The sequence below is a fragment of the Mastacembelus armatus genome, chromosome 20 (assembly GCF_900324485.2).
Source record: "Mastacembelus armatus chromosome 20, fMasArm1.2, whole genome shotgun sequence".
Lineage (NCBI taxonomy): Eukaryota > Metazoa > Chordata > Actinopteri > Synbranchiformes > Mastacembelidae > Mastacembelus > Mastacembelus armatus.
The window spans coordinates 3,078,877-3,103,884 of NC_046652.1; the positions used below are offsets into that span (position 1 = coordinate 3,078,877).

At 39.7% G+C, this 25,008-nt stretch overlaps 2 protein-coding genes across 10 annotated transcripts; both read left to right on the plus strand.

Moving 5' to 3' along the window:
• The first annotated feature begins 2,363 nt into the window (after positions 1–2,363).
• LOC113121704 (tRNA (cytosine(38)-C(5))-methyltransferase-like) lies at positions 2,364–6,804 on the plus strand. Its single transcript, XM_026292426.1, has 9 exons — positions 2,364–2,426; positions 2,833–2,904; positions 3,777–3,842; positions 4,077–4,146; positions 4,245–4,328; positions 4,616–4,941; positions 5,865–5,922; positions 6,040–6,169; positions 6,350–6,804. Exons 1-9 carry the CDS (start codon positions 2,389–2,391, stop codon positions 6,448–6,450), a joined length of 945 nt encoding a protein of 314 aa, XP_026148211.1. The 5' UTR covers positions 2,364–2,388; the 3' UTR covers positions 6,451–6,804.
• Positions 6,805–9,095: 2,291 nt separating this feature from the next.
• LOC113121701 (tRNA (cytosine(38)-C(5))-methyltransferase-like) lies at positions 9,096–24,654 on the plus strand. Of its 9 annotated transcripts, none has more exons than XM_026292417.1 (11): positions 9,096–9,493; positions 11,074–11,183; positions 11,390–11,466; positions 11,803–11,880; positions 12,731–12,796; positions 13,169–13,238; positions 13,337–13,420; positions 13,711–14,036; positions 14,651–14,708; positions 14,806–14,965; positions 15,145–15,773. In XM_026292417.1, exons 3-11 carry the CDS (start codon positions 11,429–11,431, stop codon positions 15,243–15,245), a joined length of 981 nt encoding a protein of 326 aa, XP_026148202.1. In that variant the 5' UTR covers positions 9,096–9,493; positions 11,074–11,183; positions 11,390–11,428; the 3' UTR covers positions 15,246–15,773. The 9 variants fall into 9 exon arrangements, with proteins under 9 accessions (XP_026148202.1, XP_026148194.1, XP_026148196.1 ...); XM_026292409.1 differs by having other exon boundaries at positions 9,098–9,507; XM_026292411.1 differs by having other exon boundaries at positions 9,098–9,507; positions 14,812–14,965.
• Positions 24,655–25,008: the final 354 nt, after the last annotated feature.

A 25,008-nucleotide genomic window follows, 5' to 3' on the forward strand; every position in this document is an offset into this window, starting at 1 on the left:
GTGGTTCCTCGATGGTTCCTTTGCGTTTCGCTTTTGTTCGTATCTTGACAGTATCATCTCAGAGACACTGTGTGTCCAAAGAGTTTTACTGTGACGCTGTGGCTGCAGACCTGCCGTAACTCGCACAGACCAACCTCAGCTGTGATGTTTTGTAGCTGCACTTCAAACGTATCCAGCACATACAGGACAGACAACAGCGCTGCAGTGAAACTCCACAGCTCACATATTTATATTATGTGCGTAAGTGCAGGTACGTTGACTTTGGTCCTGCTCATAGTGTTTCACCTTGGACGAATAATCGTCAATGTTTCATCTTTACTGTTGTCACAGACGAACCGGCACAGTTTTACGCACAGTGAGAGGATAGTCCACGTCCTGGTGCCTGCTGCTCCTTAGAAGGATGAACAGTCATATAGTCTGTTTTATCTGTATCCTAAATAATCGTATATATTTCATATCGTTGTAATTGATCGTATGTTCTTCATCTTTTTGTAAAGGATCTTTTTTTTCATATCGTTGTAATTGGTCTTATATTCTCCATCTTTTTAGAAAGGATCTTTTTTTTTCATATCGTTGTAATTGATCGTATATTCTCCATGTTTTTATAAAGGATCGTATATTTCATATGGTAGAACAGGAGGCTGTGAAAGTCATTGTCTGTCAATCGTAGATGGCGCTGGCAGCACAGTTTGTTACGCTTCTCTGTTTCCATAGATCAGCATCAACCTGCCGGACACCACAGCATTTCTGAAGTCAAGGCGTATATAAAAAAACAGCCTGTCAGGCTGCACGTATCGAAGATAGACGTAGAGGCGCATATTAACAGTAAACGCAGTCCTGCGCAGTGCCACAGTTAAACTTCTGTCCATTTTTTCTATGTAAGGATGCAGCCAGTTACAGGACTTTTATAGTCCCTAGGGGAGGAGTTAATACTTTGTGCTGAGGGGAGTGGCATTTATTCCACACCTGGCCTGACGTGGCTACCAATGGCAAGCGACCGATCATAATCACTCACTTTGCTCTGTCCTGGTCCAACACTGAGGGGCTCGAACCATTTCAAATGTATTTGCTGTGAAGACCAGAGGACAGAGCTCATTATTAGTTAGGTCTGACAACACTATATCCCCCCGCTCAAAGCCGGATTCCTCGTCGGCCGGAACCTCCTTGGCCGACAGAGCTTGGCCGACTCTTCATGTTCCAGAATCCACATCAGCCTGAGAGGTCGTCCCCCTGAACGACCTGCAACCTGCTCCCGTCCCAGAGGCCATCCTCCCGAGCGGCCCAGGACCTTGCTGCTGCAGCGGCGGCTCGTGAAGCTTGAAGGTTACCTTCATTTGAGATTGTCACATGAGTTTTGGCACCTGGTGTTTCAATAGTTCTGAAAAGTTGAGTATCAATGGTCTGCATCCAGTTTAACATCACTACAGCCATCATCCCTGATGTTGGGAATAGTCTCCAACTAGTTGCTGAATGTATGACAGTATTGGCTATAAGGTTCAAGTGATTGTTCCTTTAATGTTAATCAGGAAATTGAATTTCTGGAGCATTTGTTTCTAGGGTCAGCACAATGTTGACAGAAAGTTGGTCAAGCTCACTATTTAAAATCATCTCATCACATTTGTACCCCTGTTATCATGGGACCAAGATCATCTCATCACATATGTACCCCTGTTATCATGGGACCAAAATCATCTCATCACATATGTACCCCTGTTATCATGGGACCAAAATCATCTCATCACATATGTACCCCTGTTATCATGGGACCAAAATCATCTCATCACATATGTACCCCCTGTTATCATGGGACCAAAATCATCTCATCACATATGTACCCCTGTTATCATGGGACCAAGATCATCTCATCACATATGTACCCCCTGTTATCATGGGACCAAAACTTCATAGTAGATTCAGTAAAAACCGCTGAGTGATGTCTATGAGGAACCACTGATGAAGGCAACACGATGCAGATCAAAGTCCTTGAATATATCATGTTAGTAGACCTTTTCTGTAATTGGAGTGTTTTGCAAGTATTGATTTACTAACATAAATAAATGGGACAGTCAAGGAAACTCTTAGGAGTGACAAGTGGTCTATAGGCACAATTTCCCTGACACCCCCCTCTGGAACAAGACCATTGAGCTGGGTGACTGTGGTGGGTTTAGATATTTCATGCATTTTCAACAGAAACAGTGATTCATCTCTGTTCAGCTCAGTTAGTGGACTGTATGACAAGTGAAATGGCCGACATAATTGAAATACACACAGGGGTGATAATCCCCAAATTTTATCTTTGCAATGCTATAATTTTAAAAAATCAAATTTTTATCTATTGTTTTTTTTTAGGGCATAAGCCTTGATGACTTCAACAAATTGTCTTTTGACATGATTTTGATGAGCCCTCCTTGCCAGCCTTTCACAAGGTAGGTCTTATGTATTGTAAGCATTGTGTTTTAGTGAAGTGTAGACCCTCAGTCAGACAAACCTATTTCTGTGGAGTGTTTCTGTTCATTCTTTGTTGATATGCTATAGCCTATGTTCTATCCATGTGACTTACCGTCCAAAAGTGATGAATGAAAGTTGACCATTTTTTTGTGTCCACGTTTCCTATTGACTGGTTCAATTATAGACACTTTCCTGCCAAATGCAAGTCTGAATAAACTCCAGTGCGGTGAGCAGATAGTTGAAGAAAAGAAAAGGGATCAATGGCCTTGATAGTTACTTCTAGGAAAAGAGAAATATGAACCTGATGGTGAAAATCAGATGATGACCAAAGTTATTAGGATTCAATTTGTCATTTAAAGTTGTTTTTTCTTTCTCTCTGTGCAGGATAGGACATCAGGGTGACATCCAGGACCCCAGAACCAAGATCTTCCTCGACATCCTCGATCTTCTGCCAAGGTCCAGGTCTTAAATCTCCAGATTTTGCTTTTTATTGCTGTCTTGTCAGCCTGAATGTAAAAAACTTTGTAAAAAACACTTTTTTCACAAATTTTCTTTGTTGATCACAATCATATAACTTTTCTTCCCTGCTCTTCAGTGGGTCACTAAAATAATTATCAGTATCAACTGTTAAGTTTTACAAAGTAATTAGTTTATTCATTTATTCATTTCAATGCAGTACTTTAATGGTTATTGTCCAGTATCAAGGAAAACTGACTTGTCCACATGGGCTAGTGGTCTACATCCATTTTGGCTGCAAGGGCACCAGTTTAAATCCAGATGGGTGTTTTATGTTTTGTTAAATGTTTTCACATAAGGTGACTCTTGCTTAAAAAACTGCTCAGTCCACATCTTTTAGCATTTTCTACCTGGTCAGTCTCAGCTTTACTGAGCTGAATTGTTGGCCAAGCCTTTGTTTTACATCAGCTGTCATACAGGTGTCAGTAGAGAGCACAGTTTGTAACACAATGCAAAGGTTTAAAGTAATTCTTTTCTTGGCATCCACCTAATCTTTACTCCAACTATCCCCCTCTCAAACCTTCTTTTGCTTCTGATGCTGCTGCTACAGCAACAAATGGAAACATTTGGATTTTTGTTCAAAAAGTACTTCAGTTTCTGTTTTGTTCTGTTTTGCTGATCACAAGTCAGTGATCTCTCCAGACACATTATTATAATGTGTTCTATAGTGAACATTAATGCACTGTGGAAGTGGGACAGCTATGAGATGTGATTTTTGGCATGACTTTAGAAATGGCTGGATATGTTACAAGTATGATTTCTGTTAATAAACCGTCTCTTTCTTTCTTCCCACTTTGCATATCTGTGGCCAGGCTGAGCAGGCTGCCCCGCTTCATCTTACTAGAGAATGTGAAAGGCTTTGAGACCTCCTCTGCCAGGTAATGATGGAGACAGCAAAAGTGTATCGAAAGACCTAAATGGTCATCATGTCAGCATGCAGTTCTTTGCTGACACTTGAGCTCAAGTTTTACTCATTCAGTTTCTGGGGTTCTCAGACATATATACATATGGGAATGACCTCCAAGGGCCTCATCAGGACTGACTAGTGCTGATCTACTTACCATTTTTATATATAATGTTACTTTACATTTCATTTGATCTGCCCTCTACAGGGACCTTATGGTGCAAACACTGAAGGATTGTGGATACACTTTCGAGGAGATCATGGTCTCACCCACAAGTGTAAGAAACATTCAGTGTGTGACATCTGTAGTATGGAACTTACAATAAGTAACTTACCAAGATATGTTTTATCCCTTTACATTTATCCATTCCTCCAGGTTGGGATCCCAAATTCAAGACTGCGATATTACCTGCTTGCTAAGATTTCCCCAGAAAATGTTGGCATCCAGACCAGTTCAGAGGTGAACCTTGCTGACAGTGATCGTCATGTCAGGACATGTATCAAAGAAACATTGTGATCTCTTCCACTGTCAACCACACCTGCATTTCAGGGTCTAGTTGTTACATTCGGCCATGTATATAAGTAATGGAAAAATAGCAACATGAATAGCATTGTGTATTTTACTGTAGAAATGGTGCATTAGTCACAAATACTGAGAAAAGAAGGCAGAAAACAAAATGTAATAAGTGAGAATAACTGGTGGAGACCAGGTTTATAAGTATATAAGGCCTTTGTATGTAATCTTAGGTTTTAGGTGCCCTCTCACGTCATGGTGAGAGTGACTCCTCTGAACAGCCCAGCGTTATGGCCCCTACAAACCCAGGTACCTGCCAGCCAGAAGAGGAAATTCAGAGGGGACACATCCTATATAAGCTTGAGACAACAACGGATGCCCAGAGGAAAGAGAATCAAAACAATGATTTGTCTGTCAGGCAGATCCAAGACTACCTGGAACCACAGTCAGAAATAAACATGGAACTCTATCTCCTTCCTCCCAAAACGCTGCTGCGATACGCACTCCTCATGGACATTGTCCAGCCCACATGCAGACGGTCTACCTGCTTTACCAAAGGGTAGGTACAATAACTGTCTTCGTCTTAGTTTTACCATCTTCACTTGTATCATTATTATTGCCTGAACAGTTTCTTTACTGCTTGAGCACATCATTCAGAATATTTGTCAGACTATAAGTCGCACCTGAATATTAGGCACTTTTAGCAAAGACAAGCTCGATGAACGGAAAAAAACATAAAATAACATTTCTGATTATACTAATTATAAAAAATTAGCCTATGAAGAATGTAGACTGGGCATAAAATCAAGCACAAGTGCATTATGAAATTCATTCATCTGTATCAAGTAACATTAAACAACTGCGCCAGCATCAGGGGAGAAGGTGAAGCAGCGTCTCCTCCTCCTCTCTCAGGTTGTCTGAGTGACAACACTCACTCCAGACTTTGTTTCAGCTGCAGACTTTATTACCTGCATTTTGAAGTCTGCAGTATAGCTCTTTCTTTGGGCAGCATTTTCACTTGTGTTACACTAGGAGTTAAATAAGCCTTTTTACTTTTTCAGTGGTCCAGTATTATATCCACTTGAGTCAAGACTGGCATCTAATGCTAGTGACTACTTGAAAAAATAACAGTAAATTAACACATATAAGTCGCAGGACAAGCCAGAGTGAAATATCCCAAAACTGCCCTGGTCATTATGTATATTAGTTATTCAGTGTGGTAAACACATGTGGTAGACACATGAAACCCACATGAAACAGCAAAACTGTTTGACCGATTTTTAAAAATCAGTTGCTCTTTGTTATTTGTCTCATTAGTGTAAAACTCTTAAAACAGGTCTAACCCTAATCTGAACATCCCAAGAGTGTAAATGGGGGATTTGATGGTTGATAGTGTTCCTCATTGCTAATGTTTCTCTGTGTAGTTGGCTCAGTGTTAAAATGAACCCTTTGTAATGCTGTATTGATGTGTTGTTTCCATAGCTATGGACGGTACGTGGAGGGAACTGGCTCAGTACTGCAGTGCTCCGAGGAAACAGAGGTAAGTTTAACAGAATTGTTAAATGAACCCATCCCAGCTCACCTTGATCAGTTCCTGTTGAGCATTACATTTTTAAGTGTGTGTGTGTTGAAGGCTGTTGCTCTGTCTGCTGTGCAGATGCAGAGTGTGTTTAGAGGTCTGGATCAGCACTCTGAACAAGACAAACTCCAGCGGCTGTTGAAACTGAAGCTCCGTTATTTTACACCAAGAGAAGTTGCCAACCTCATGGGATTCCCTCAAAGCTTCTGTAAGTCAAAAACATGTGAGCCTGTTACAATAAAGGCTGGTGATTTTCTGTGTTTCTCAGTGTCAGCAAATCCCATGACAAAGCTATAAAGAAAATGTAGCTTTGTCTTGTCCTGTTACCATGCTGTTGCTGTTACTAGTGTTATTTCATTAAAAAAAAAACATTTTATGTATTTTCCAGCATTTCCAGCACAGATTCCCACAAAGCAGCAGTACAAAGTCCTAGGGAACAGCCTTAATGTTGTGGTGGTGGCCAAACTCCTACGACAGCTGGTCTCATAGCACTTGGGGCAGAATTTGTCATTTGTCATTGTGGATTACATTACTTTCTCTCTGGACAATTGTCATGTTTGAAGATGTATAGTCTAGTCTTTGTTACATAGTGGCATCTCTTACATGTACAGTACTTGTCTATTTTGCCTGAACATGAATAAGTTCTTTTTTCTATTATAACAATAATAGATTTTTCTAATAATGGAAACAAGCTTCAATAAGCTTTAAAACACATTGTTTTACAGGTCAACTGATTCTTGACTGATCAGTTTTCTCAAGTTTAATCTTATTCAACAGCATCTAGCACCACTGGTTTGGTGGGCGTTATCCAAAACTAGTATTCTATTCATCAAAGTTTATCTGCCACTTACAGTGAAATGTGCCATGATAATAGGATTTTGTATTTATAATTGAAAATATTTGAGTATATTGCATTTTAATTTATGCCTCAGTTAATTAATTCATTCTGCATATTGTTTTCATGCTGTGTCTTTTCTGAATTACATCATGAAATAAACCATGAAGACTAAAATCTTTAAAGGCGTGTGGTTTGTCAGGAATGAAAACAAGACAAAACTTGTAAATTTTCCACAAACTTTTTATTGTACATGGATCTTGACAGTATCATCTCAGAGACACATTGTTCGTACGAACAATGACAGGAGGCTGTGAAATCGTCGTGTCTGTTGTTGGAACTGGAAATTTCTCCCTCAGTTCCACGTGTTCGTTTGATCGATGAAGCCGAGGCGATAAATATGGTCTCAAATAGTCCGTTTATTGAAACGCGCAGAATAAAGCAGTTACAGAGCTCTGGGTCAAACTTTCCCTAGCCAATAACACACTCTCTGTCAGCGCAAGAAATCTGACTGCCTATCTTTCCCTGACCCAGTGATAATATTACAGAGTGAATTGTGCAATCTTTAGGAAGTTGGCGTGTTCCTCTCCCATAGGTTGAGAACGGTGGGATGACCTGATGTATCACTGTTGCTATGCCTCCTGGCAGAAGTCAACCTGTTCCTGTAAGACAGAGTACAACAACAAAAGCAACAGGCACACCCTATCTGATGTTATGTCTAGTTCACTTCTTGCACCGTGAGAAGCCTTGCAATTACTGGTAAACACGTTCATCTCTAAGCTTGCTGCTGTTTTGCACATACCAAATGCTTCATGACTATAACTGTAATAATGCCTTATACCTTAAGCTATAATGAAATAAAGGTAATATTTCCCACACTGTCAATAGTACATATTGCCTGTGCTAATGAAGCAGAGAGAAAGAATAAGAAAAAGTGTTTAGCGTCACAGTTAGCTACAAATGTAAATGTAGTCCAGTCAGGGGACACTTCACCTGTTAAGTACCCTGTGAAGGAAGTCAAAGCTAAATTACCATCTGAGCTTTTAGCAGAACTAGCAGAGCTTAAGACAGGTGTCAGCCCAGCAATACACTAGTTGTCCAGCCCGTCTTCAGAGGAGGTGCCCTGTTTGCCAGCAATCTGGAGCCAGCGAGAGTTGTACTGACTGCTACCTCTGTGGGAGTGGAGAACATTTTCAAGCGGGATGTAAGACCAGAGGCAGCAGCCTATCCATGGAGACCCCTTTAAACAAGGAGTGGTTACCACTGCGGGACAAGTGTTAACCATAGGCCACACAGAGTCCCAACAATGTGTGAATTGTAAACAGGTAGACCCCCAGAAGAAACAGACAATGCTCGTCATGTAAAAAGACACTTTATTGTACCAGAGCATGTCAAAAACAACACTGGGCTGAACATAACAGACAATGCACTGAACTAAAGAGCTCACATAAAGGGAATGAAGAGGAACCTGCCCACGCACTGCCACACCCACAACAGGTGAACTGCCCTCACAGATTCACGTCCCTGGTTGGCAGGCAGTGTCTTGTCGAGTGCTTCCAGGATGGCCACGGGACGTTGTGGGATCCCCCTGCAGTTTTGTCACGCCCTGTCTGTGGTCTTATTGTGAAAGCGGTATTAGTGTGCAGCGGTTGAACTGGTTTGGCCTCACCCTGTTTGAGTTTGTCAATATTGCGTTGTTGTCTTGGTGTGCAGCTGTTCCCAATGGATCTTAAGATCAGTGTGTGTTTTGGTAATAGTTTAGTCGAACTGGGGCAGGGACACAAATATTTACGTAAATTTGCTTAAAACCTTTTAACACCAGAAAACCAAAGTGCAGAGATCCTCGCTTCATTCCACCGTCCTGTGTGACAGAAAGCGCAGTTAAAAAAAGCTCAGATACCTATAGCGTGAGTGAGAAAGGATCCTTCACTAAACTGATAAATGATTTAATGTACATTTAAACTCCATCACCAGCTGAAAATATATACGGACCCTTATACATTTTTTCGGTGCAAGTATATGTAAAATATACGTACATTTTTCTGTACAAGTTAGTATGAACCAAGTACTTGGGTATAATTTGTTTAATATATTTCTGATAACCACTAAACTGAAATTATACTTTTTTATTTAAAGTTTAATAGACTTATAGGCCTACGAGAAGATTTTTAGTTATTATTCATTCTCATATGTTGCATTAACGCATGTAAAACAGTTAGAAATACACGATATATATGTGAAATGGACGCATGATTAAAAGTCTGACAGCTTGAAACATTGTTGTCGCTCTTTACAAAAACATTTTCCCCGGCGATCAGAACAGATCAGAGATAAACCCGACAGGTATTAAGACAACACAGACACCTTCACTGGCTCTTTATTGTTCATCAAACCATCGTGCTGCCAAGTAAATAAGGAACAACTCAACTAAACGTGTGGTTTGTCAGGAATGAAAACAAGACAAAACTTGTATATTTTCCATAAACTTTTTATTGTGCATGGATCTTGACAGTATCATCTCAGAGACACTGTGTATCCAAAGAGTTTTACTGTGACGCTGTGGCTGCAGATCTGCCGTAACTCGCACAGACCAACTTTAGCTGTGATGTTTTGTAGCTGCACTTCAAACGTATCCAGCACATACAGGACAGACAACAGCGCTGCAGTGAAACTCCACAGCTCACATATTTATATTATGTGCGTAAGTGCAGGTACGTTGACTTTGGTCCTGCTCATAGTGTTTTACTGTGCAGGATCTTTTTTTTCATATCGTTGTAATTGATCGTATATTCTCCATCTTTTTATAAAGGATCTTTTTTCCATATCGTTGTAATTGATCGTATATTCTTCATCCTATTATAAAGGATCTTTTTTTCATATCGTTGTAATTGATCGTATATTCTTCATCTTTTTATAAAGGATCTTTTTTTCCATATCGTTGTAATTGATCGTATATTCTCCATCTTTTTATAAAGAATCTTTTTTTCCATATCGTTGTAATTGATCGTATATTCTCCATCCTTTTATAAAGGATCTTTTTTTCCATATCGTTGTAATTGATCGTATATTCTCCATCTTTTTATAAAGGATCATTTTTTTCATATCGTTGTAATTGATCGTATATTCTTCATCTTTTTATAAAGGATCGTATATTTCATATCGTAGAACAGTGACAGGAGTCTGTGAAAGTCATTGTGTGTCAATCGTAGATGACGCTGGCAGCACATTTTGTTATGCTTCTCTGTTTCCATAGATCAGCATCAACCTGCCGGACACCACAGCATTTCTGAAGTCAAGGCGTGTATAAAAAAACAGCCTGTCAGGCTGCACGTATCGAAGATAGACGTAGAGGCGCATATTAACAGTAGACGCAGTCCAGCGCAGTGCCACAGTTAAACTTCTGTCCATTTTTTCTATGTAAGGATGAAGCCAGTTACAGGACTTTTATAGTCCCTAGGGGAGGAGTTAATACTTGGTGCTGAGGGGAGTGGCATTTATAACACACCTGGCCCAGACGTGGCTACCAATGGCAAGCGACCGATCATAATCACTCACTCTGCTCTGTCCTGGTCCAACACTGAGGGGCTCGAACCATTTCAAATTTTCTCATTTCATTAGCTTTTTTAGGACAATATAGAAGTGCAGAGCTCATATGACAATCTCAAATGAAGGACAGGTTACCTTCATTTGAGATTGTCACATGAGTTTTGGCACCCGGTGTTTCAATAGCTCTGAAAAGTTGAGTATCCAATGGTCTGCATCCAGTTTAACATCGCTACAGCCATCATCCCTGATGTTGGGAATAGTCTCCAACTAGTTGCTGAATGTATGACAGTATTGGCTATAAGGTTCAAGTGACTGTTCCTTTAATGTTAATCAGGAAATTGAATTTCTGGAACATTTGTTTCTAGGGTCAGCACAATGTTGACAGAAAGTTGGTCAAGCTCACTATTTAAAATCATCTCATCGCATATGTACCCCTGTTACCATGGGACCAAGATCATCTCATCACATATGTACCCCTGTTATCATGGGACCAAAACTTCATAGTAGATTCAGTAAAAACCGCTGAGTGAACACTGTAATTGAAGTGTTTTGCAAGTATTGATTTACTAACATAAATAAATGGGACAGTCAAGGAAACTCTTAGGAGTGACAAAATACAGCTTTATTTGAAGTTTGCTGGAAAGATCAACATCCAATGCAATGAAGTACTAGTTGAATCTTTAGAAAATCTTCATCTGTCTCTTATCTGTTTTTCTTGTTGCTTCCACCAGAGAGTGGCATACCTGCCCAGGTAGTGGCCGCCATCGACATAAACACCACAGCCAACCAGGTGTATAGGCACAATTTCCCTGACACCCCCCTCTGGAACAAGACCATTGAGGTGGGTGACAGTGGTGGGTTTAGGTACAACTTCATGCATTTTCAACAGAAACAGTGATTCATCTCTGTTCAGCTCAGTTAGTGGACTGTATGACAAGTGAAATGGCCGACATAATTGAAATACACACAGGGGTGATAATCCCCAAATTTTATCTTTGCAATGCTATAATTTTAAAAAATCAAATTTTTATCTATTGTTTTTTTTAGGGCATAAGCCTTGATGACTTCAACAAATTGTCTTTTGACATGATTTTGATGAGCCCTCCTTGCCAGCCTTTCACAAGGTAGGTCTTATGTATTGTAAGCATTGTGTTTTAGTGAAGTGTAGACCCTCAGTCAGACAAACCTATTTCTGTGGAGTGTTTCTGTTTATTCTTTGTTGATATGCTGTAGCCTATGTTCTATCCATGTGATTTACCGTCCAAAAGTGATGAATGAAAGTTGACCATTTTTTTGTGTCCACGTTTCCTATTGACTGGTTCAATTATAGACACTTTCCTGCCAAATGCAAGTCTGAATAAAAACAGAAATATGAACCTGATGGTGAAAATCAGATGATGACCAAAGTTATTAGGATTCAATTTGTCATTTAAAGTTGTTTTTTGTTTCTCTCTGTGCAGGATAGGACGTCAGGGTGACGTCCAGGACCCCAGAACCAAGAGCTTCCTCTACATCCTCGATCTTCTGCCAAGGTCCAGGTCTTAAATCTCCAGATTTTGCTTTTTATTGCTGTCTTGTCAGCCTGAATGTAAGAAACTTTGTAAAAAACACTTTTTTCACAAATTATCTTTGTTGATCACAATCACATAACTTTTCTTCCCTGCTCTTCACTGGGTCACTAAAATAATTGTCAGTATCAACTGTTAAGTTTTACAAAGTAATTAGTTTATTCATTTCAATGCAGTACTTTAATGGTTATTGTCCAGTATGAAGGAAAACTGACTTGTCCACATGGGCTAGTGGTCTACATGCATTTTGGCTGCAAGGGCACCAGTTTAAATCCAGATTGGTGTTTTATGTTTTGTTAAATGTTTTCACATAAGGTGACTCTTGCTTAAAAAACTGCTCAGTCCACATATTGTAGCATTTTTTACCTGGTCAGTATCAGCTTTACTGAGCTGAATTGTTGGCCAAGCCTTTGTTTTACATCAGCTGTCATACAGGTGTCAGTAGAGAGCACAGTTTGTAACACAATGCAAAGGTTTAAAGTAATTCTTTTCTTGGCATCCACCTAATCTTTACTCCAACTATCCCCCTCTCAAACCTTCTTTTGCTTCTGATGCTGCTGCTACAGCAACAAATTGAAACATTTGGATTTTTGTTCAAAAAGTACTTCAGTTTCTGTTTTGTTCTGTTTTGCTGATCACAAGTCAGTGATCTCTCCAGACACATTATTATAATGTGTTCTATAGTGAACATTGTGGAAGTGGGACAGCTATGAGATGTGATTTTTGGCATGACTTTAGAAATGGCTGGATATGTTACAAGTATGATTTCTGTTAATGAAAACCGTCTTTCTTTCTTCCCACTTTGCATATCTGTGGCCAGGCTGAGCAGGCTGCCCCGCTTCTTCTTACTAGAGAATGTGAAAGGCTTTGAGACCTCCTCTGCCAGGTAATGATGGAGACAGCAAGGGTGTATCGAAAGACCTAAATGGTCATCATGTCAGCATGCAGTTCTTTGCTGACACTTGAGATCAAGTTTTACTCATTCAGTTTTTGGGGTTCTCAGACATATATACATATGAAAAGCAAGTGCATTATGCAGCACTGAGAACCTGATATAGTTGGCTCTTCTCTTTCTCTCTGTTGAGAACTGAAATAAGGATTTGATTTCAGTGGTTTTGACAGCTTCAGTTGCTGTTACTGTCCTGCACCAGGTCATTTTGTGGCATCCAAGGGCCTCATCAGGACTGACTAGTGCTGATCTACTTATCATTTTTATATATAATGTTACTTTACATTTCATTTGATCTGCCCTCTACAGGGACCTTATGGTGCAAACACTGAAGGATTGTGGATACACTTTCGAGGAGATCATGGTCTCACCCACAAGTGTAAGAAACATTCAGTGTGTGACATCTGTAGTATGGAACTTACAATAAGTAACTTACCAAGATATGTTTTATCCCCTTACATTTATCCATTCCTCCAGGTTGGGATCCCAAATTCAAGACTGCGATATTACCTGCTTGCTAAGATTTCCCCAGAAAATGTTGGCATCCAGACCAGTTCAGAGGTGAACCTTGCTGACAGTGATCGTCATGTCAGGACATGTATCAAAGAAACATTATTGTGATCTCTTCCACTGTCAACCACACCTGCATTTCAGGGTCTAGTTGTTACATTCGGCCATGTATATAAGTAATGGAAAAATAGCAACATGAATAGCATTGTGTATTTTACTGTAGAAATGGTGCATTAGTCACAAATACTGAGAAAAGAAGGCAGAAAACAAAATGTAATAAGTGAGAATAACTGGTGGAGACCAGGTTTATAAGTATATAAGGCCTTTGTATGTAATCTTAGGTTTTAGGTGCCTTCTCACGTCATGGTGAGAGTGACTCCTCTGAACAGCCCAGAGTTATGGCCCCTACAAACCCAGGTACCTGCCAGCCAGAAGAGGAAATTCAGAGGGGACGCATCCTATATAAGCTTGAGACAACAACGGATGCCCAGAGGAAAGAGAATCAAAACAACGATTTGTCTGTCAGGCAGATCCAAGACTACCTGGAACCACAGTCAGAAATAAACATGGAACTCTATCTCCTTCCTCCCAAAACGCTGCTGCGATACGCACTCCTCATGGACATTGTCCAGCCCACATGCAGACGGTCTACCTGCTTTACCAAAGGGTAGGTACAATAACTGTCTTCATCTTATTTAACCATCTTCACTTGTATAATTATTATTGCCTGAACAGTTTCTTTACTGCTTAAGCACGTCATTCAGAATATTTGTCAGACTATAAGTCGCACCTGAATATTAGGCACTTTTAGCAAAGACAACCTCGATGAACGGAAAAAAACATAAAATAACATTTCTGATTATACTAATTATAAAAAATTAGCCTATGAAGAATGTAGACTGGGCATTATGAAATTCATTCATCTGTATCAAGTAACATTAAACAACTGCGCCAGCATCAGGGGAGAAGGTGAAGCAGCGTCTCCTCCTCCTCTCTCAGGTTGTCTGAGTGACAACACTCACTCCAGACTTTGTTTCAGCTGTAGACTTTATTACCTGTATTTTGAAGTCTGCAGTATAGCTCTTTCTTTGGGCAGCATTTTCACTTGTGTTACACTAGGAGTTAAATAAGCCTTTTTACTTTTTCAGTGGTCCAGTATTATATCCACTTGAATCAAGACTGGCATCTAATGCTAATCATTGCTAATGTTTCTCTGTGTAATTGGCTGTCAGTGTTAAAATGAACCCTTTGTAATGCTGTATTGATGTGTTGTTTCCATAGCTATGGATGGTACGTGGAGGGAACTGGCTCAGTACTGCAGTGCTCCGAGGAAACAGAGGTAAGTTTAACAGAATTGTTAAATGAACCCATCCCAGCTCACCTTGATCAGTTCCTGTTGAGCATTACATTTTTAAGTGTGTGTGTGTGTGTGTGAGTTGAAGGCTGTTGCTCTGTCTGCTGTGCAGATGAAGAGTGTGTTTAGAGGTCTGGATCAGCACTCTGAAGAAGACAAACTCCAGCGGCTGTTGAAACTGAAGCTCCGTTATTTTACACCAAGAGAAGTTGCCAACCTCATGGGATTCCCTCAAAGCTTCTGTAAGTCAAAAACATGTGAGCCTGTTACAATAAAGGCTGGTGATTTTCTGTTTCTCAGTGTCAGCAAATCCCATGACAAAGCTATAAAGAAAATGTAGCTTTGTCTTGTCCTGTTACCACACTGTTGCTGTTACTAGTGTCATTTCATTAAAAAAAAAATCATTTTATGTATTTTCCAGCATTTCCAGCACAGGTTCCCACAAAGCAGCAGTACAAAGTCCTAGGGAACAGCCTTAATGTTGTGGTGGTGGCCAAACTCCTACGACAGCTGGTCTCATAGCACTTGGGGCAGAATTTGTCATTTGTCATTGTGGATTACATTACTTTCTCTCTGGACAATTGTCATGTTTGAAGATGTATAGTCTAGTCTTTGTTACATAGTGGCATCTCTTACATGTACAGTACTTGTCTATTTTGCCTGAACATGAATATGTTATTTTTTCTATTATAACAATAATAGATTTTTCTAATAATGGAAACAAGCTTCAATAAGCTTTTAAACATATTGTTTTACAGGTCAACTGATTCTTGACTGATCAGTTTTCTCAAGTTTAATCTTATTCAACAGCATCTAGCACCACTGGTTTGATGGGCGTTATCCAAAACTGGTATTCTATTCATCAAAGTTTATCTGCCACTTACAGTGAAATGTGCCATGATAATAGGATTTTGTATTTATAATTGAAAATATTATAGTATATTGCATTTTAATTTAATGTTCAGAAAAGACACATAAATGATAACACCAGGAAACTGTTTATGGAGATGATTAGGTTTGAAAATACCACTTTCTCTCATGTTGAAGATTTGTTGAATTCATATACTTCAAGTGTTCTAAATGTCATAGATGTGATTGCTCCTGTTAAGGATAAATTAATCAGGAACAGGCAAAAGCCACTGTGGAGAAATGATGATTCGGTCAGGGCACAGAAAAGGGAGTGCCGGAAGGCCGAACGAAGATGGCGTAAATCAAAGCTCCAGGTTCATTATGACATTTATAAGCAGATGTTGTGTGTGTTCAATGAAACTCTACGTAGAAAGAGAGAAATGTATTTTTCTGAAATCATCAACAACAGCAGTAACAACTCACGTGTCCTGTTTGCTACAGTGAGTAGGTTGACAAACCCTCCATCGCCATTGCCACTGGAACTAATTTCAACATCTAAATGTAATGAATTTGCATTATTTTTTAATGACAAGATTCAGGGTATTAAACAAACAATAAATTGCACAAGGCAGATACCAACTCTGCAGCCATCCAGGAAACACTTGGTAGAACTGACACACTTTACACCAGAAAAATTACATAACAGTTGAAGAGACCATCTCAAGTCTGAGCTCATCCATCTGTTGCCTTGATGTTTTACCCACTAAGTTTCTGAAATCAGTACTAAGCAGTTTGTTACCATAACTCACTCAATTAGTTAATAACTCATTACAGTCTGGAACATTTCCAAGGGCTTTGAAAATTGCTATCATCAAGCCTCTCCTGAAGAAGAGCAGTCTCGATGCCATGGTACTGAACAACTACCGGCCCACATCAAACCTGCCGTTTTTAGGCAAAATCATTGAAAAAGTTGTTTACAAACAACTTAATGACTTTCTCATGCTAAACAACTGCTTTGATGATTTTCAGTCAGGATTTAGGCCCCATCACAGCACTGAAACTGCCCTCATCGAGGTGACAAATGACATTCGTCTGAACACCGACGCTGGCAGAGTCTCTGTCTTAGTACTGCTTTTGACACAGTGGACCATGTGATCCTGTTACAAAGGTTAGAGGACTGGATAGGCATCTCTGGTACTGCCCTTAAATGGTTTAAGTCCTATCTTAAAGACAGGAAGTATTTCACTGAAGTTGGTAACTGTGTCTCAGACCAAATGGTGTTGACATGTGGGGTCCCCCAAGGGTCCATCTTGGGACCCCTTTTGTTCAATCTTTACATGTTTCCTTTAGGCCAGTTAATACGCAGCAATAATGTGTCCTACCTTAACTATGCAGATGACACTCAGATTTACATTTCACTCACAGCTGGTGAATATGGACCAGTCAACTCACTGTGCAGCTGTATTGAACAGATCACTCTGTGGATGCAAAACAACTCTCTGCAAATAAACAGTGACAAGACTGAAATAACAGGCAAAGTGTCAGCAGTCACCTCGAGTCTCTTTCTCTAAAATTTAAAAATCAAGTTATAAATCTAGGGGTAATCATGGACTCAGACTTGAATTTTAACAGCCACATTAAATCGATGACATCGTCAGCAACAGGAAGTACAACCACATTACTCCTGTTCTCAGATCTCTGCACTGGCTTCCTGTCTCTCAGAGAATAGACTTCAAAACAGCACTGCTTGTGTATAAGTCTCTTCATGGCTCAGCACCACATTACATCTCTGACATACTGATGCCATATGAACCATCTCGAACTCTGAGAACATCAGGGACAGGCCTTCTGCTCGTGCCCAGAGTCAGGACTAAACAGGCAGAAGCAGCGTTTCAGTTATATGCAGCTAAAACCTGGAATAGTCTTCCTGATGATGTTAGACAAGCCTCATCTCTGGCAATGTTTAAGTCCAAGCTAAAAACCTTTCTTTTTAGTGTGGCATATAACATATGACCAGACTAGCCCTGACAGTGTTTTATCCAAACCGATCTATCTACACTCAGTTCCCTTTAATATTAATTTTTAACTTTTTATTATTATTTATTTTTTCTTTTTTAAAACTGTCTTGTCACTACTTTTGTCCAGTTGGGGGAGACAATCGGACTCACGGTCAGTACTCTAAGTTGATTAGGTTGGGAGCCTTTGATCTAAAGCCAATTGGGTCAGGGACTCAGGGGTTAGGAACCCTGGCGCTTTAGTGTTATCCTTCGAATACGGGTCTAAACAGCTGTAGACTTAAATAAGGGGTTTGGAACCTCCAGCTGTAGTCTACTCGATCCTAGACTAAGAGTCCGGGACTCAGTTTTGTCTCCGCAGATAGTCTGTGTTGAGGTACTTTTAGTCCATCAGGATGGGACAAACTGAAAGTAGGGGACCCACAAATATGGGTCAGCGTGGTCCGATAGTCGATATCATAAGGGGCAAATATGGTGACAAAGTGGTGGCATGCCTTTTTATTTTTTATTCTTGCTTATATATTTTTAACCTGTCTTTTATTTCTGTAAAGCACTTTGAATTACTCTGTGTATGAATTGTGCTATATAAATAAACTTGCCTTGCCTTAATTTATGCCTCAGTTAATTAATTCATTCTGCATATTGTTTTCATGTTGTGTCTTTTCTAAATTACAAATAAACAAACCATGAAGACTGAAATCTTTAAAGTCTGGTGACTTTCAGTATATTAAAGGACTGCTATGGTGTTTAGCCTCTGGTAAGCCTGTTGAGACTTTTCTCCCACTGTGGGTTCTGAGCGATTGTAGATCTTCTAAACTCAAATAAGGTTTGGATCATTTTATATTGGCCAATCATGAAAACAAATAAAATGCACTGGATAGATTAAACCACAGGCCTTCAGTTGTCCAACCCAAAAAGATAACATCTAAGCTTCTTTATTTGTCTATTTATTGTGCATGGATCTTGACAGTATCATCTCAGAGACGCTGTGTGCCCAAAGAGTTTAACTGTGACGCTGTTAGAGGCTGCAGATCTGCCGTAACCCGCACAGACCAACCTCAGCTGTGATGAATAATCGTCAATGTTTTCATCTTTACTGTTGTCACAGACGAACCGGCACTGTTTTATCTATATCCTAAATGATCATATGTTCTTCATCTCGTTGTGAATAATCGTGTACGTTTAATATCGTTGCATTTCGTACGTGACCATGTCATCTCAGACACACGTATTGTAGCTTTAAACGTATGCAGGACAGAGAAGAGTGTTGATAACGTAATGATAACGTTACTTCATAGCTCGCATGTTGATACATGTGTAGGTGCAGGTACGTTGATTTCGGTCCTGCTCCGCGTATTTTAGTGTGCACGAAAAGTGACTGTCTCGCTCTTTACAAAAACATTTTCCCCGGTGATCAGAACAGATCAGAGATAAACCCGACAGGTATTAAGACAACACAGACACCTTCACTGGCTCTTTATTGTTCATCGTGCTGCCAAGTAAATAAGGAACAACTCAACTAAACGTGTGGTTTGTCAGGAATGAAAACAAGACAAAACTTGTATATTTTCCATAAACTTTTTATTGTGCATGGATCTTGAAAGTATCATCTCAGAGACACTGTGTATCCAAAGAGTTTTACTGTGACGCTGTGGCTGCAGATCTGCCGTAACTCGCACAGACCAACTTTAGCTGTGATGTTTTGTAGCTGCACTTCAAACGTATCCAGCACATACAGGACAGACAACAGCGCTGCAGTGAAACTCCACAGCTCACATATTTATATTATGTGCGTAAGTGCAGGTACGTTGACTTTGGTCCTGCTCATAGTGTTTCACTGTGCACGAATAATCGTCAATATCCTAAATAATCGTATATATTTCATATCGTTGTGATTGATCGTATATTCTTCATCTTTTTATAAAGGATCGTATATTTCATATGGTAGAACAGGAGGCTGTGAAAGTCATTGTGTGGCAATCGTAGATGGCGCTGGCAGCACATTTTGTTACGCTTATCTGTTTCCATAGATCAGCATCAACCTGCCGGACACCACAGCATTTCTGAAGTCAAGGCGTGTATAAAAAAACAGCCTGTCAGGCTGCCTGTATCGAAGATAGACGTAGAGGCGCATATTAACAGTAGACGCAGTCCAGCGCAGTGCCACAGTTAAACTTCTGTCCATTTTTTCTATGTGAGGATGTAGCCAGTTACAGGCTGTTATCCCGTTTTGAATAATCGTTTCGTTCCCGGTAATGTGATGATCAGATGAACGTATTTCCCTGTTTTGAATAATCGTTTCGTTCCCTGTAATGTGATGATCAGACGAACGTCTTTCCCTGTTTTGAATAATCGTTTCGTTCCCGGTAATGTGATGATCAGACGAACGTCTATCCCTGTTTTGAATAATCGTTTCGTTCCCGGTAATGTGATGATCAGACGAACGTCTATCCCTGCTTTGAATAATCGTTTCGTTCCCTGTAATGTGATGATCAGATGAACGTATTTCCCTGTTTTGAATAATCGTTTCGTTCCCTGTAATGTGATGATCAGACGAACGTCTATCCCTGTTTTGAATAATCGTTTCGTTCCCGGTAATGTGATGATCAGACGAACGTCTATCCCTGCTTTGAATAATCGTTTCGTTCCCGGTAATGTGATGATCAGACGAACGTCTTTCCCTGTTTTGAATAATCGTTTCGTTCCCGGTAATGTGATGATCAGACGAACGTCTTTCCCCGTATTGAATAATTGTTTCGTTCCCAACAATGTGATGATCAGATGGCTTTTCCCCGTATTGAATAATTGTTTCGTTCCCGGTAATGAGATATCAGATGAACCGGCACAATGTAGGCACGGTCAGACAGCAGTCCACCAGAGAGAGACTCTCTTCTTTTATCTGTCTTATCAATAGTACATGTGTCCCATACACCGCACGACCCCATGCACTTTTGAAGTGGATGCAATATATAGCATTACAGCTTTAAAGGTAGAGCGCTTCAGAACCAGGGAGGTCCCTCCCACAACAATCCTCCACACTCACGGTGCCACGGAACTAATTCCTAAACCATAACAGACAAACTGTCCTGAATTAATCTCAACGCAATTTAACCATTTAACAACTAGCACACAAACAGTGACAACAGCACAAACAGGTAAGCCATCGAAAATCAGCCACTTTTTCCCTTTACCCGTAGTCCTTTGCGCTGAGGGGAGTGGCGTTTATTCCACACCTGGCCTGACATGGCTACCAATGGCAAGCGACCGATCATAATCACTCACTTTGCTCTGTCCTGGTCCAACACTGAGAGGCTCGAACCATTTCAAATGTATTTGCTGTGAAGACCAGAGGACAGAGCTCATTATTAGTTAGGTCTGACAACACTATAGATGAAAAATACATTATTACATTGGTGCAATACGTGACTATCAGAGGGTTATGCAGAGTTACAGTGAAAATTCTTTTTTAAATACACAATTAATCTTACTGATCTACACATCTGTTTACAAACCACTGGGACAATGACCCAGAGCTGCTTTTATCTAGAAATATTTGCCAGTAGCAGTAACTTTGCACCCACAGTCTGGAAATATGAAAACAGAGTTGATCGGCTCTCTCTTTTAGACGTGCTGTCTCTTCATGGGACCAAGATCATCTCATCACATATGTACCCCTGTTATCATGGGACCAAGATCATCTCATCGCATATGTACCCCTGTTATCATGGGACCAAGATCATCTCATCACATATGTACCCCTGTTATCATGGGACCAAGATCATCTCATCACATATGTACCCCTGTTATCATGGGACCAAGATCATCTCATCACATATGTACCCCTGTTATCATGGGACCAAGATCATCTCATCACATATGTGTACCCCTGTTATCATGGGACCAAGATCATCTCATCACATATGTACCCCTGTTATCATGGGACCAAGATCATCTCATCGCAGTATGTACCCCTGTTATCATGGGACCAAGATCATCTCATCACATATGTACCCCTGTTATCATGGGACCAAGATCATCTCATCACATATGTACCCCTGTTATCATGGGACCAAAACTTCATAGTAGATTCAGTAAAAACCGCTGAGTGATCTCTATGAGGAACCACTGATGAAGGCAACACGATGCAGATCAAAGTCCTTAAATATATCATGTTAGTAGACCTTTTCTTTAATTGGAGTGTTTTTCTAGTATTGATTTACTAACATAAATAAATGGGACAGTCAAGGAAACTCTTACTTCTAGGAAAAGAGAAATATGAACCTGATGGTGAAAATCAGATGATGACCAAAGTTATTAGGATTCCATTTGTCATTTAAAGTTGTTTTTTGTTTCTCTCTGTGCAGGATAGGACGTCAGGGTGACATCCAGGACCCCAGAACCAAGAGCTTCCTCTACATCCTCGATCTTCTGCCAAGGTCCAGGTCTTAAATCTCCAGATTTTGCTTTTTATTGCTGTCTTGTCAGCCTGAATGTAAGAAACTTTGTAAAAAACACTTTTTTCACAAATTTTCTTTGGTGATCACAGTCACATAACTTTTCTTCCCTGCTCTTCACTGGGTCACTAAAATAATTATCAGTATCAACTGTTAAGTTTTACAAAGTAATTAGTTTATTCATTTATTCATTTCAATGCAGTACTTTAATGGTTATTGTCCAGTATCAAGGAAAACTGACTTGTCCACGTGGGCTAGTGGTCTACATGCATTTTGGCTGCAAGGGCACCAGTTTAAATCTAGATTGGTGTTTTATGTTTTGTTAAATGTTTTCACATAAGGTGACTCTTGCTTAAAAAACTGCTCAGTCCACATATTTTAGCATTTTCTACCTGGTCAGTATCAGCTTTACTGAGCTGAATTGTTGGCCAAGCATTTGTTTTACATCAGCTGTCATACAGGTGTCAGTAGAGAGCACAGTTTGTAACACAATGCAAAGGTTTAAAGTAATTCTTTTCTTGGCAGGGTGTATCGAAAGACCTAAATGTCATCATGTCAGCATGCAGTTCTTTGCTGACACTTGAGATCAAGTTTTACTCATTCAGTTTCTGGGGTTCTCAGACATATATACATATGAAAAGCAAGTGCATTATGCAGCACTGAGAACCTGATATAGTTGGCTCTTCTCTTTCTCTCTGTTGAGAACTGAAATAAGGATTTGATTTCAGTGGTTTTGACAGCTTCAGTTGCTGTTACTGTCCTGCACCAGGTCATTTTGTGACCTCCAAGGGCCTCATCAGGACTGACTAGTGCTGATCTACTTATCATTTTTATATATAATGTTACTTTACATTTCATTTGATCTGCCCTCTACAGGGACCTTATGGTGCAAACACTGAAGGATTGTGGATACACTTTCGAGGAGATCATGGTCTCACCCACAAGTGTAAGAAACATTCAGTGTGTGACATCTGTAGTATGGAACTTACAATAAGTAACTTACCAAGATATGTTTTATCCCCTTACATTTATCCATTCCTCCAGGTTGGGATCCCAAATTCAAGACTGCGATATTACCTGCTTGCTAAGATTTCCCCAGAAAATGTTGGCACCCAGACCAGTTCAGAGGTGAGCCTTGCTGACAGTGATCGTCATGTCAGGACATGTATCAAAGAAACATTATTGTGATCTCTTCCACTGTCAACCACACCTGCATTTCAGGGTCTAGTTATTACATTCGGCCATGTATATAAGTAATGGAAAAATAGCAACATGAATAGCATTGTGTATTTTACTGTAGAAATGGTGTATTAGTCACAAATACTGAGAAAAGAAGGCAGAAAACAAAATGTAATAAGTGAGAATAACTGGTGTTGAACTCTGTCTTACAGGGCAGATGAAAAATAATGTATTTTTCATCTATAGTGTTGTCAGACCTAACTAACTGTCAGACCTAACTGTTTGACCGATTTTTAATAATCAGTTGCTCTTTGTTATTTGTCTCATTATTGTAAAACTCTTAAAACAGGTCTAACCCTAATCTGAACATCCCAAGAGTGTAAATGGGGGATTTGATGGTTGATAGTGTTCCTCATTGCTAATGTTTCTCTGTGTAGTTGGCTCAGTGTTAAAATGAACCCTTTGTAATGCTGTATTGATGTGTTGTTTCCATAGCTATGGACGGTACGTGGAGGGAACTGGCTCAGTACTGCAGTGCTCCGAGGAAACAGAGGTAAGTTTAACAGAATTGTTAAATGAACCCATCCCAGCTCACCTTGATCAGTTCCTGTTGAGCATTACATTTTTAAGTGTGTGTGATTTGAAGGCTGTTGCTCTGTCTGCTGTGCAGATGCAGAGTGTGTTTAGAGGTCTGGATCAGCACTCTGAAGAAGACAAACTCCAGCGGCTGTTGAAACTGAAGCTCCGTTATTTTACACCAAGAGAAGTTGCCAACCTCATGGGATTCCCTCAAAGCTTCTGTAAGTCAAAAACATGTGAGCCTGTTACAATAAAGGCTGGTGATTTTCTGTGTTTCTCAGTGTCAGCAAATCCCATGACAAAGCTATAAAGAAAATGTAGCTTTGTCTTGTCCTGTTACCACACTGTTGCTGTTACTAGTGTTATTTCATTAAAAAAAAACATTTTATGTATTTTCCAGCATTTCCAGCACAGATTCCCACAAAGCAGCAGTACAAAGTCCTAGGGAACAGCCTTAATGTTGTGGTGGTGGCCAAACTCCTACGACAGCTGGTCTCATAGCACTTGGGGCAGAATTTGTCATTTGTCATTGTGGATTACATTACTTTCTCTCTGGACAATTGTCATGTTTGAAGATGTATAGTCTAGTCTTTGTTACATAGTGGCATCTCTTACATGTACAGTACTTGTCTATTTTGCCTGAACATGAATATGTTATTTTTTCTATTATAACAATAATAGATTTTTCTAATAATGGAAACAAGCTTCAATAAGCTTTAAAACACATTGTTTTACAGGTCAACTGATTCTTGACTGATCAGTTTTCTCAAGTTTAATCTTATTCAACAGCATCTAGCACCACTGGTTTGGTGGGCGTTATCCAAAACTAGTATTCTATTCATCAAAGTTTATCTGCCACTTACAGTGAAATGTGCCATGATAATAGGATTTTGTATTTATAATTGAAAATATTTGAGTATATTGCATTTTAATTTATGCCTCAGTTAATTAATTCATTCTGCATATTGTTTTCATGCTGTGTCTTTTCTGAATTACATCATGAAATAAACCATGAAGACTAAAATCTTTAAAGGCGTGTGGTTTGTCAGGAATGAAAACAAGAAAACTTGTAAATTTTCCACAAACTTTTTATTGTACATGGATCTTGACAGTATCATCTCAGAGACACATTGTTCGTACGAACAATGACAGGAGGCTGTGAAATCGTCGTGTCTGTTGTTGGAACTGGAAATTTCTCCCTCAGTTCCA

Bases quoted from the DNA above. Each gene is read 5' to 3' on its own strand.
- LOC113121704 (XM_026292426.1), top strand. From the start codon at position 2,389: ATGATTTTGATGAGCCCTCCTTGCCAGCCTTTCACAAG. The intron at 2,905-3,776 runs GTCCAGGTCTTA...ATCTGTGGCCAG, and splicing joins ATCCTCGATCTTCTGCCAAG to GCTGAGCAGGCTGCCCCGCT. The intron at 4,329-4,615 runs GTGAACCTTGCT...ATGTAATCTTAG, and splicing joins GCATCCAGACCAGTTCAGAG to GTTTTAGGTGCCCTCTCACG.
- LOC113121701 (XM_026292409.1), top strand. From the start codon at position 9,402: ATGTTTTGTAGCTGCACTTCAAACGTATCCAGCACATACAGGACAGAC. The intron at 11,881-12,730 runs GTCTTAAATCTC...ATCTGTGGCCAG, and splicing joins GATCTTCTGCCAAGGTCCAG to GCTGAGCAGGCTGCCCCGCT. The intron at 14,037-14,650 runs GTAGGTACAATA...TTGTTTCCATAG, and splicing joins TCTACCTGCTTTACCAAAGG to CTATGGATGGTACGTGGAGG.